Source organism: Myodes glareolus, chromosome 13, assembly GCF_982192425.1.
Source record: "Myodes glareolus chromosome 13, mMyoGla1.1, whole genome shotgun sequence".
NCBI classification, from domain to species: domain Eukaryota; kingdom Metazoa; phylum Chordata; class Mammalia; order Rodentia; family Cricetidae; genus Myodes; species Myodes glareolus.
Genome location: NC_142038.1, coordinates 55,662,206 through 55,675,089, shown reverse-complemented (window position 1 = coordinate 55,675,089; position 12,884 = coordinate 55,662,206). Strand labels below are relative to the sequence as shown.

Here is a 12,884-nt window from a genome sequence, read left to right as displayed (position 1 = left end):
AGATATTGCTGAGAGATCTTAAAGAACTAGATAAGTAAAAAATCTTTATGGTCACAAATTGAAGTACTTAATATTTTCAATGCCATTGTTTCTTCCCTAAGTGATAATATATATGCAAAGAAATCATAATACTTTTGTGTACTTTTTAATATAATCTTGATAGCCTGGTTCTAAAATTTATGTAGAAATCCAAAGGGTTCATGGAACTTTTTTTATTTATTTATTTTATTTTTGGTTTTTCGAGACAGGGTTTCTCTGTAACTTCAGGTCCTGTCCTGTCCTGGAACTAGCCCTTGTAGACCTGGTTGACCTCGAACTCACAGAGATCTGCCTGCTTCTGCCTCCTGAGTGCTGGGATTAAAGGCGTGTGCCACCACTGCCTGGCTTGGGTTTAAGGATTTTTAAAGCAATTATGACCCCAGAAAAAGGAAAATCATTATTGCCTTATTTCATAACTTTTTACAAAGCTTCATTAATCAAGATGGTATAGTATTGACATAATATAGATGAATAAAGTAAACTATCTGAAGTCATTCATAGAAAGTCATTCCTACATAGACAGATATAGCCAGCTTTTTTTTTTTTTGCAGAAGTGTGTAATTAAATAGGGACATGAAATGGAATAAACATACCAGTGTGGAGGGAGAAAAGAACTTTGTAGGATTTGTTTATTTCTTCTACCCTGGGATCTGGAGATCAAACACAGGTCATCAGTCTTACATGGGAGTTATCTAGCTAGCCCCAAAATACCAGGATGTAGGGAAAAATAGACTTTGACCATTGCTTTCTTAAGTAAAAATTAATACAAGATGTACCATTGATCTAAATATTAAAACATAGAAGAAGCAGTTTGCAACTTCTCAGGTCACGAAAAAATGCTAATTGTAAAAAACAGTTAATGTAAATTGAAAATAACTGAATTTCAAAAGCAATACTATCAAATGGACCGCCACAAACAAAGAGCATAAGGGTATTTTTTGTAATGTATCTGTAATGACTCATATCCTGAATGTAGAAAGAACTCCTATAACTGAATAATAAAAAGATTAAGAGCCTAATTTTTTAATTGTGTACTTAATAGATACCCAAGTATAAAAGCTATATAAGTATTAAAGAAGTACATGAAAAGATGCATATCATTTCTCATCCTTGGACCAGTAAAGATCACAACCTCAGTAAGCTAGCGTATATCCACGGATAACTGAAGCTAGTGACTGAGTGCCTCGCATTGGATGACTGTGAAGCAGCAGAGCTCTTAGTGTTGGCGTGGGGGGGGGGGGCTACAAATTGTCTAGCCACTTTGGAAAACAGTTTGGCAGAATCTTACAAAATTAAACATGTACTAACTCACAACTGACCAATCCTGTTCCTTCAGTATTTAACCAAGTTAAGTGAGTGTATGCTTATTCAAAGATTTGTACTTAAATGTTTATAGAATTTTTGTTCCTGATAGCCAAAAGCTGGGAAAATTCAAACATTTGTCAAATGGTGACTAGATAAGCTGATTGTGCTGTGCCTGTTTAATAGGCTGCTCGTACACAGCACCAAAGCCCCAGCATCAGTACACGTGCACATAGGAACATGGATGGAAAAAAAGCCAGACTTATGGAACCACACATTGTATGGTTGTCTCTATGCGGAATCCTGGACATGACAAGTGTGGTAGCAGAGCAAGTCAGTAATGTCTAGGGACTCAGGAGCGAGAGAGAGAGAAGTGAGCAAAGGAGCGTGAGTGAAGTAGTCAGCAGTGTTCAGATGGACATGTAAATAAAGGGGCTGGAGAGATGGCTCAGCGGTTAAGAGCACTGCCTGCTCTTCCAATGGTCCTGAGTTCAATTCCCAGCAACCACATGGTGGCTCACAGCCATCTGTAATGAGGTCTGGTGCCCTCTTCTCTTCTGCAGGCATACACACAGACAGAATATTGTGTATATATAATAAATAAATAAATATTTTTAAAAAAAGACAAATAAATGCTGTGGGAGCACATTCCGCTCCTTCAGCCAATAGCTTTTAAGATACCAGCCCACTTGGGTGTGGCCGCCTCTTATATTGTAAAAGCAGTTATAAAGTGTGCCCCGCTCTCTAGTAGCCAGAAGTGGGAGCTGGAAGCAAGAGGCATGCCGCCAGCAAACAGCAAGAAGCTATGTTAAACTCTGTATTTTTTTTTCTAGAATTCCTTTTCAAGCTTTCTCAGGTTTTACATGGATTTTGTCCACCACATTGGGCACCAATTGTTGCAAGGAACCACTTGGCTGCTTGTTCATTTCCCAGCCGCCCAGACCCCCAAAATAACCACACAGAAACTGTATTAATTAAATCACTGCTTGTCCCATTAGCTCCAGCTTCTTATTGGCTAATTCTTACATCTTAATTTAACCCATTTCTATCAATCTGTGTATCACCACGAGGTTGTGGCCTACCAGGAAAGTTTCTGCATATCTATCTCTAGCAGCAGATATATGACGTCCCCTGACTCCGTCCCCCTTTTTCCCAGCATTCAGTCCAATCTTCCCCTCCTACCTAAGTTCTGTCCTATCAACAGACCAAGGCAGTTTCTTTATTCATTAATGGTAATCACAACACACAGAGGGGACTCCCATATCAAATAAATGGCTTTTAATCATTAAAAAATAATAAACTGTTGAGCATTGCTGGTCATTGTGGCAATCCTAGTTCAAGCCCTAATTAGATGTATGCTATCCACCCACTAGAATGGCTGTATGTGTATCAAGGATGTGTGAGATGGAGAGGCCTGGAACCCACAAACACTGCTGGCAGAAACAGAGTGCCACAGCTACTTTGGAAACTACTCTGACAGTCTCTTAGACAGTTAAACATTAACATTTACTTCACCATCTGCTCACACGAGTGCTGATAAAGATTCTACAAAAGCCATTGAAGTCTCTTTAGATAGGCACTATTGCAGTGGTTCCCAGCCTTGCTCATACTGCAGCCCTCTAATAGAGTTCCACATGTTGTAAACCCAACCTTAAATTATTTTTGCTGCTACTTCATAGCTGTAATTTTGTTGCTGTTATGGATCGTAATGTAAATGTTTGTGTTTTCCAAAGGGGTCTTAACCCACAGGTTGAGAACCAGTGCACTATTGTGTATACATTGTAACCCAGTCAAGTGATTATACAAATCCCAACTGTAAAATTTCTGAGTCCTCTGGAGAGTCAAGTCAGTTGTGTGTAAAATAAAAAATAAAAATACACTTGCAGCTGGACAGATGACTCAACTGTTAAGAGTACTTCCTACAGGACCTAAGTTCAGCTCCCGGAAACTACAATCTACAATTGCATGTAACTAACTCCAGCTCCAGGGAACCTGACACCCTCTTCAGGACTCCAAGGGCACCTGCACTCAACATGTACACACACACACACACACACATACATACATACATAATTTTTAAAACCTTCTAAAAAGAAAATGAACAGAAATCATTTCATCCAGCTCTTGTGCTTTCAGAAGCAGTTTCCTGAAGAGTTTATTGGGGCTTTTGTAATAGCCTAAAATAACCATAAGTAATACAGCAGTAGCGGTTTACAAATGATACAGGAAGTGGGGGCTAAGGAGATGACTTGGTGTAAAGTGTTTGGTGTGCAAGCATGACCTGAGTTTAGATTCCCCACACCGTGTTTAAAGATGGACATGTGGACACATGCCTGTAACTGCACTTTGGGGCACAGAGACAGGCAGATCCCAGGGGCTCTAGCCAACGTGGCAAACTCTCCCTTCCTCAAAACATAAGGTGGAAAGAAGTAGAGAAAAACACTCACTGTCAACCTTTGGCCTCCAGAGGGCACAGAACAGATGAATGCACCTGCATATACCATACCCCCGCTCCAAAAAAACTGTCATATATTATAATTGTTACGTGGCAGCAATAGGTTTGTGGCCAGTAGAATATTATTAGCACTACCATTTATAATAGCAAAGCTTGAAAACTATCCTAAATGTCTCTTAGCAGGAAGACAGATAACTTGTGACCTATTCACATAATGACTGACCTACTGTGACATGCTGAGATTTTCTGCCTGCATGCCGTAGTAGGCCCGTCATATCTGTAAGAAAGAAGCAAGGAAGTAGGGTCCGTCTGTCATAAGTGTGGCTGTGTAAGCTCAAAATGGCACTAACCTAGGGTTAGAAAGTAGAATAGTGGACATCTTGGGAAGGATGATGACCTTCATAGAGCTGAGTGGCAGGTGTCTGGGGCAGTGGTGTTTTGGTTTTTTACCTGGGTGTTGGTATTTTGAGTGAGTTCGGTTCTTGACATTGTTCCTGGGGAGACGTGACTAAATGTCCACTAACCACACATGGGGAACCACTGGAAGGCCAAAGTAAAAGTTCTACCGAAGTCTGCCTTGGACAGTGAGGTCTTCTGTTTTTGTTGTCTGGGTTTAGGTTTTGTTTGTTAGGTTGGCTGATGTTTTTTGGTTTTTGGTTTGTCAAGACAGGATTTTTCTGTGCAATCTTCGCTGTCCTGGAACTCTTTCTCTAGACCAGACTGGCCTCGAACTTATAGATCCTCCTCCTGCCTCTGCTTCCCTGAGTACTAGGATTAAAGGTGTGTGTTATCACTGCCCAGCAAACCAATGAGTTTTATTGGGGTTAATTATAGAAAATATTGGTGAGAAGTTTCATAGAGGAGCAGACAGGGTACAAAGATGACCGTCTCACTAAAGCCCACCTCGGCATGAGTGACAGCTCACAACTGGAGGATGGAGCACACCGCACAGACCTACAACAGTTCCCAGGCTGCTCTGCCTGTTTCAGTTACTTAGCTACTACTGAGTGTCTCTCAGCGGTCCTTACAGCTCATCTGTGCTTGAGGAGGAGAAGCCGGGTGAGTCTTGTCAGTTCAGGGACTTTCTGAAGCCTCTGAGTGGTTTACTTCCCCAGTGTGATAAGAAGCACAATAGACTGTTTCACCTCCCCAGATTCTTTGGAAGATGGAAAGGTTTGTTCAGAGGAAATTGCTACACAGCCCTGACTTAATCATATCTTTTTTAAAAAAAATAAAGTTTATCTTTGCTATATAATATTGAATTTATAAATCTTGCTAAAAGAATAAATTTTTATTTAATAGAATTTTTTTGAGATTTATTAGGTATACAGTGTTCTGCGTGCATGATTGCTTGCAGGCACCATATCTCATTATAGATGGTTGTGAGCTACCATGTAGTTGCTGGGAATTGAACTCAGGACCTCTGGAAGACCAGGCAGTGCTCCTACCCACTAAGCCATCTCTTCAGCCCTTAATAGAACATTTTTTAAAGACATATTTGACAGACTTTTGTATTAAAGTATTCATGTTTGTTAATGCCAATATTCTTAAGAGTTCACAGGATTTTTTCCTTTTTATGGAAAGAGTTTTTTTTCATACATTATTCTGATTACAGTTTCCTCCCCTTACTCCTCCCAGTTACTCCCCACCTCCCCTCCCATCCAGATCCACACCCTGTTTCTCTTTAGAAAACAAACAGACTCCGAGGAATAGTAAGATAAATCAAAACCAAATCGTAAGATGACAGAACAAGCAAACAGGAAAAGGAGCTGAAGAAAGAGCACCAGAGACACACATAGATGCAGAGAAACCAGGCCTCACACACCACAGGAAGCCACAGAAGCCCAAAACCGGAAGGTGCCTTTACACAAAGGACCTGTAAAGTCATGGTGGGGGTGGAGCCCTGACTTAATTTCATAAGACAAAGAGCCTCTAAAGAAGCCACTGAGTTCATTTGGAGTTGGCCATCTACTGCTGGGCATGGTTTGTCTCCAGTAAGACTCCCTTGGAGGAAACGCAAGTGGATATCAGCTGGAGATAGCTTACGGATTAGGGATGGGCGCATGTGTCCACGTCTCCCAGCTGTAGGACCCCATCTGGTGCAGACGCTGCGCATGCGGCCACACTCTCTGTGACTTTGTATGCACAGCAGCCTGTTGTGTCTACAAGACCTTGATTCCTTGGTGTCCTCCATTCCCTCTGGCTCTTACACTCTTTCCACATCTTCTTCTGCAGGGTTCCCTGAGACCTGAGGGAAGGAATTAGGACTTAGTGTTCCTTGATCTCTCACTCTGCATATTGATTGGCTATGGGTATCCATATTTGTTCCCATCTCCTGCAGGAAGAAGCTTCTCTGATGATGCCTGAGAAGACACTGACTTATGAGTTCAGGAGAATTTATTGCTACATTCCTTTAGCAGAGCAGTAGTGTTTGGTCTTCCCCTGGGACCATGGCCTGTCTAGTCTCAGGTTCTTGGCTACCCAAGCAGCATTAGGCATGACTTCTGTTTCATGGAGTGGACTTTAACTCAAATCAGATATTGGCTGGTTACTCCTGCAAACATTGTGCTACTATTGTACCAGCATATCTTGCAGGCAGGGCACTTTTGTGGATTGAAGATTAAACATCTTTTGAATGCCAAGTTTTTAAAACTTTAACCAGGCATGGTGGTGCGTACTTGTAATCTCAAACACTTAAGCTGAGACAGGAGGATCACAAGTTAGAGACCAATCTAGGCTACAAAATTACATGTTCTTTAGAAAAACAAGCAAGTCATTTTAAATGAAGTTGTACTGTATCCTATCATATGCTTTCAACTATTAAAGGGCTTTTTTGTTTTAATTTTGTTTGTGTCTATGTGCATGTGTGTGTGCAAGTCAGAGGAAAATTGCAGGTATTGCCTCTCTCCTTCTACTATGTAGGTTCTAGGGATCAAACTCAGGAGTCAGCCTTGGCAGGAGGTGTCTTTCCCACTGAGCCATCTCTCAAGCTACTATTTGAGCTTATTTTCAATGACTGTCAAGACGCTGTGTTCATATTCAGAGGAAACCTTCATCCCACAGTTTTGACTCTTGGCTCCACTTAGAACAAGCCTTACAAGGGGCTGGAGAGATGGCTCAGCCGTTGAATGTTCTTGCTGCTTCTGCAAGTTCCTGGGTTTGGTTCCCAGCTCCATATGATGGTTCACAACCATCTTTCACTCCAGTTTCAGAATGTCTGATGCCCTCTTCTGACTTCTGTGGGCACACCAGGCACACACACACATATAGTACATGTCGACAAAGAACTTATTAATGGAAGAAAAAAAGAAAGCCATGCATGTCTTAGACACGGGGCACACTCATAATCCCAGCAGTTGGAAGGCAGAGGCAGAAAGACTGCTGCAGATATAGCGTTAGCTGACATCATGAGTTCCAGGTCAGCCAGGACTGTAGAGCAAGACTCTAAAAGGACAGAATGGTAGAAATCCTTGTAAGAGAATCGGTAACAGCATACACATGTAACCCAGCACTCCAGAAGCTAGGATAAGAGAATCACAAATTAGAGGCTGTCTGGACTGCAATAATGAGGCACCTTGTCGAAGAAGAAAACAGCATCCCGCGGAATCGGTCACTGTTTCAGTCCTTGACAGCAAGGGATACTCTGTGTTATATTGATTAACCTTAGAAAATTGTAATAATACCTTTTCCATCTTACTATCTTCACTAGTTAATGATGAGTCTGGCCGAGATGCAGATGTTGGTACCAGGGAGCACGTGGGCACTAGCAGCTCCCTGCCACCCCGGGAAGAGAAGCAGGAGCCAGTGGTGGTAAGGCCCTATCCACAGGTACAGATGCTGCCTGCACACCATGCCGTCCCCTCAGCTACCCCTGTCGCAGTGACAGCCCCACCAGCACACCTGACACCAGCAGTACCACTGTTCTCGGATGGGATTATGAAGGTAACAGAGTTTAAAGAGTTGCACTGAACCACAGCTGAAGGCAGCTAGCACTTGTGACAAAGCTAACGATCTTGCTTAGTTGTGTCCTAGGATGCTCCTTCAACTTTTTCTTTTTGGCTGTCCATTCAGACTTCCCTGTAATTGGGGGCTTTGCTATGCTACAGTAACTAGACTGTGCTGGGCAGTTGTAATCACGGGACCTTTTCTGTTACGCATTGTTGTTGTTATTGTTATTGTTGTTGTATTTTTATGGGCTTGATTGTCTTTAAAACACAGTATGATACTACAGTCCAGGCTAACCTGGAACTCCCCGTGTAGACAAAGCTAGCCTAAAACTTCTGACAGTTATCTTGGTTTTGCCTCCCCGTTGCTGGGATTACAGGTTTGCTCCATCATATCTTAACTTTGTTATATAAATGATAATTGTTCAAGTTGCAGACATGCTAAGTGAGTTTTAGCCTGGCACTCTTTAATAGCTGATTAATTTGGAGGTATCTGAGCATGTTGCTCTGTGTGTCAGTAAGTTCATGTTTTGGTTACTGAGAGTTCTGTCTGCTTCTGCCCGACTGTGGAAGACAAGGATATAGTGTGAGCAGTAGAAATCTGGGCTGTAGGCCCAGCTCTGCTTTGTACTTGATGTGGGGCTGAGTGAGACGTTTAATCTTGTTTGTGCACTTCTTCCTCTGTACTGTAAAAATGCCAATAGTTCTGCAGAGAGGCCTTGCTGCTGACAGGAGAACATATGATACCTGTCTAATTGTGTGTGCCGCTCTCCAGATGGGATTTGTGCTGTTAGAGTGCAGCTCAGGAGCGCAGCTATTGACTATCTCCTGTGCTGTTCTGCTTGCAGCCACCGCCGAAGCCCACCATGCCTAGCCGTCCCATTGCTCCTGCTCCTCCTTCGACCATGTCACTTCCCCCGAAAGTTCCGGGACAGGTTACTGTCACTATGGAGAACAGCATCCCTCAAGCTTCGGCCATTCCGGTGGCAACAATCAGTGGACAACAGGTTATTTTTCCCGCTAACTTGTTAGTTTTCTAGCTACAGTCTCCAGCTGCTGATCTTTATGTATGGAACTCTAGGGGTACGTTAGGCACTGTCCTAAATAGTTAAGTAGTTTCTGGTACCCACAGAGAAACAGTAGCATTGAAATCAAAAGAAGGAGTAAAACCCAGGCTGCTTAGTGGGTAGGCTGTCTCTGCTGAGCATATACTACGGCAGGCACTGCCTTCACTCTAAGATCACAAATACAGTCATGTGCAGTCCATATCCTAGAGGTGTTCAAGTGTCTGTGTGCTTGATTAGAAGGAAACAGCACTGAACAGTCGAGAATACCTCCCAGCAGTATTGTTGAGCATATCCTGGGTTTTTTTTTTGGAGGTTGGTAGATGTGTATTTGGGGCTGGCAGGTTCCCTCAGGTAGCCTTCTGATTGTGAGCATTTATTTTGAAGACTCTTGTTGTGACTTGAACTTTTAATTGCATTCCATTATGTATAGTTGACTTGCTAAATACTTTGAATTATAACACTTATCTGTGAAGAAACTAAACCTCAAAATTCTTTTCCTTTGTGTTTTCAAGAAGATTAATATTATAAAAAGATGCCCTGAATTGTTTTCAGTTTTACATCTTCTAAGCAATCTCAGAAATCCGGGAATGTCACCTGAGATGCACTTAAGTCAGTGTGGTGGGATGCTTAAGGGATAAGCTGAAAACTTAAAGGCAATATCTGTTGGATACTAACCGACATATATCTAGAAATCTTCAGTAGTATAAAGAATAATGGATGCAGAGACCTACATAAATAAACGAAATAGAAAGATGGGTATAGTGACACGCACCTTTAATCTCAGCATTTGAGAGACAGAGGCAAGAGGATCTCTGTGAGTCTGAGGCCAGCCTGGTCTACAGAGCAAGTTTCAGGACTGGCAGAGCTACCTAGTGAGACCCTGCCCCCCCCCACACCCGCCTTGCAAACAAACAAACAAAGAAAAAACAAATAGAGAAGAGTAGGAGGTAAAACAGCCCGTGATCAGGATAAAGAAAACAAGTACGAAAGACTGATGTTGCAGATATGAGTGGACGATATCTCATCTGGTCCTGGGATCTAGTAACTAGTGGGGCCTGCTGACATATACTCATTTCTAACATACTTGTTGGCAGGATCGTTATATATGCAGTAGATGAAAAAGGGGTAGCTCAGTGCTCTCAGAGCCCCATTCCTGTGGGGTACTCGCTGTCTGACTGTTGGGAGTGGGTGTGCTCTGGGTGGTATGACTGTAGACGATACCTAGTGTCCAAAAGGAATGACTGCTTCGGGAGTGGACATCAGTATACAGCACTTCACTCATGTATGCTTTTGCCCTGGAAATCCCCAAAACTGCACAAAGGGAGAAAAAACTGTAAAGAACAAACTCATCCAATTTGAAGGAGACTGATCTGTGTAGATAATGGCTAAGACCACCCTTGTGAAAATTGCGTTCTCTCCTGTTCTTCTAGGGACATCCCAGTAACCTGCATCACATCATGACGACAAATGTTCAGATGTCCATTATCCGCAGCAATGCTCCTGGGCCCCCTCTTCACATAGGAGCATCCCACTTACCTCGAGGTAACAAACACGTTTTGCTCAAATTCTGGAAATACACATTTGATAGAAGGTGGGTGACAGAATGTATCCATGTACAATGTACACAGTCACCCTAAAGCTACAGAGCAATAGAGATAACCCTAAAACAGTACAGATCTTAACATGGTCTGTTGTGTGCTTCTTAGAAAAAGTCTCTGTGTGTAAATCTACAGGAAAAGAAATTTTTGCTGTCATTCTGAGACAGTCTTCCTAAGTAACTCTGGTTGGTCTCAAACTTGTGGTCCTCCTATGGCTTCCTCCTAAATGCTGATTACAGGTACACACCACCACTCCTGGCTGTTTTGTGTTGTATTTGTGACAGGGTCTTGCTGTGTAGGTCTAGTGGGCCAGGAATTTGCTGACCTCAAATTCACAGTAGTTGTCCTACCTCTGCCTTCCAATTGCTGTGATTACAGGTTTAAACCCACTCCTGGATTCTAATATTTTTTTAAGTTTACTGAAAATGTTTTAAATTTTGTAACATTCATTGCAACAAGATTGATTTATTCTTACAAGTAAATCAAAATAAGCTGAAATAAATTTAAGGTATTTTAACCTTCTATTAGAAAGTGAGACATTTGGAGACTGTTGAAGAAAACCAAGCTGACAAAACCAGCTTTGCTCAGTCCTAGCATAGCCCAGCAATTCCCACCATGCCATTCACTGACTCTAAGTCTGGTATCAAAGCTACCTTAGTGGAAATGCCTTTTAACAATGTTGATGTCTGCACTAAGGGAACAAAGGCAGCATGAGGAGGTGACGTATTACTAGTGACTAAAGTGTTGAAACCTTAATCAGAATCCAGGCAGTGGAACTATACTGTGCCACTCTCCTGGCACCAAACAAGACTGTTATCTTTCCCAATAGCAATTTAAAATACAAATAAAGAATTTTTTTTCTTAAAAAAAAGGCTCAAACTTTGAATACATGTTTTTCTAGTTCTCTTCATAATAAAATAAGAAGTGTACCTAAATAGTATTCTGGAGCTGAAAATCCACATGCTGCCAGATTTTAGCAATTATGCCTTTCCTGTGGCAACAATTGGCTTTATTAAGTAACGTGTCTGTACTGATAATTTTTTTTTCTTTTCAGGTGCAGCTGCTGCTGCTGTGATGTCCAGCTCTAAAGTAACCACAGTCTTGAGGCCAACTTCACAGTTGCCAAATGCTGCCACGGCACAGCCAGCAGTACAGCACCTCATTCACCAGCCAATCCAGGCATGTTGTGGGTCAGGGACTTGGACAGCAGGCCACAGTGCCTTCCCCTAGCTGTTACTCTGCCAGACACTGAGGAATGAGGAAGCCCATGACCCCACAGCTGAGTTACTCCTCTCAGTTGAGAGTTTTCAAGGCTTTGAATAGTTTGGAGGATGCCCCTTGAACAGTGCAGGTGTAGCGCAGGGATAATAAGAATTCATTGGGAAAGTAGTGAGTGAGACAGCAGATGCTAGAAAAGTGAAGAGGGACCCGCACAGAAGCAAGGAAGCGGTGGCTATAGATAGTGTTCAGTAAGGGCTAGCTCAAGTGGAGAAGGGTTGTAATTTAGAGAGAGCTGTGAACACCTAAAAGTTTTATGTACATTTTATACATATAAATAAATATGTCTTTTCAGCCAGTTCAACTACTAAATGCATCTCTGGTAGTACCCACCTTCCTTTTTCCTATTGAGAGTCTTACCCAAGACCTCTTGCATGCCAGGCAAACACACTAATAGCTAAACTACACTTGAACCTCTTTTAATTCCAACTTTTATTCAAGGAATTCTGTGGTCTCAGTACTAACAGAACTATTCTGTATCAGAAGGAGATGCAGGTGATGGAAGAGCCTGGCTGCTCTTCCAGAGGACCCAGGTCCGTTCTCAGCACCACATGGTGGCCAACAACCACCTGTAACTCCAGTTCCAGGGAATCCAGTGCCCTCTTCTGACCTCCACGTGCATGTAGTACACAGACATTTGTGCAGGCAAGACACCCATACACATAAAATAAAAACTGTCTTAAAATTTCAAAGGCAATGTCAGAAAAAGTAAAGAAGGAGATATAGTGGTGTTTCTAAAATAAGTACTCTAAGATATGGAGTGTGAACTTGATTTTGTAGATAGTAGAGACTGCAACTTGTGATCAAGTAATCTTAAGATGCATCCAACTTGGTTACACAGTGAAGGTGATAATTCTAGTACTTTAAGGGGAAAAAACGGTAATATTTGTGCCTTAGATGGTCTTTAAAAAACAGGTGTGACCTTGTGTGGTAGGGCATTCCTTTAATTTCAGCTCTTGGGAAACAAAGGCAGGCAGGTCTCTGTGAAATCTAGGCTAGCCAGACCTACAGAGAGAGACTCTGTCTCAAAAAAGAAAACGAAAAGCAAAAGTGGTAGGCCATGTCTGTGATCTCAACACATGGGAAGTAAGGCTGAGAACCAAGTCACAGAACTCACCTGTGGGAGAGAGAGAAGGAGCGGTAGCCCTGGGGTGAGGTGGGCAGCTGCACATAGCAGGAGCAGCGGGGTCAAGGCAAAGGT

The 12,884-nt window shown here is 42.3% G+C and overlaps 1 protein-coding gene across 3 annotated transcripts in view; it reads left to right on the top strand.

The window, feature by feature from the left end:
- The window catches only part of Sap130 (Sin3A associated protein 130), a 71,903-nt gene that overhangs the window by 5,591 nt on the left and 53,428 nt on the right, over window positions 1–12,884 (top strand). For all 3 annotated transcript variants that reach the window (XM_048442573.3, XM_048442574.3, XM_048442572.3), the window contains exons 3-6: window positions 7,506–7,738; window positions 8,589–8,747; window positions 10,238–10,349; window positions 11,460–11,584. In XM_048442573.3, the coding sequence (XP_048298530.1) occupies window positions 7,506–7,738; window positions 8,589–8,747; window positions 10,238–10,349; window positions 11,460–11,584 (629 nt within the window). The remainder of the gene's footprint in view (window positions 1–7,505; window positions 7,739–8,588; window positions 8,748–10,237; window positions 10,350–11,459; window positions 11,585–12,884) is intronic.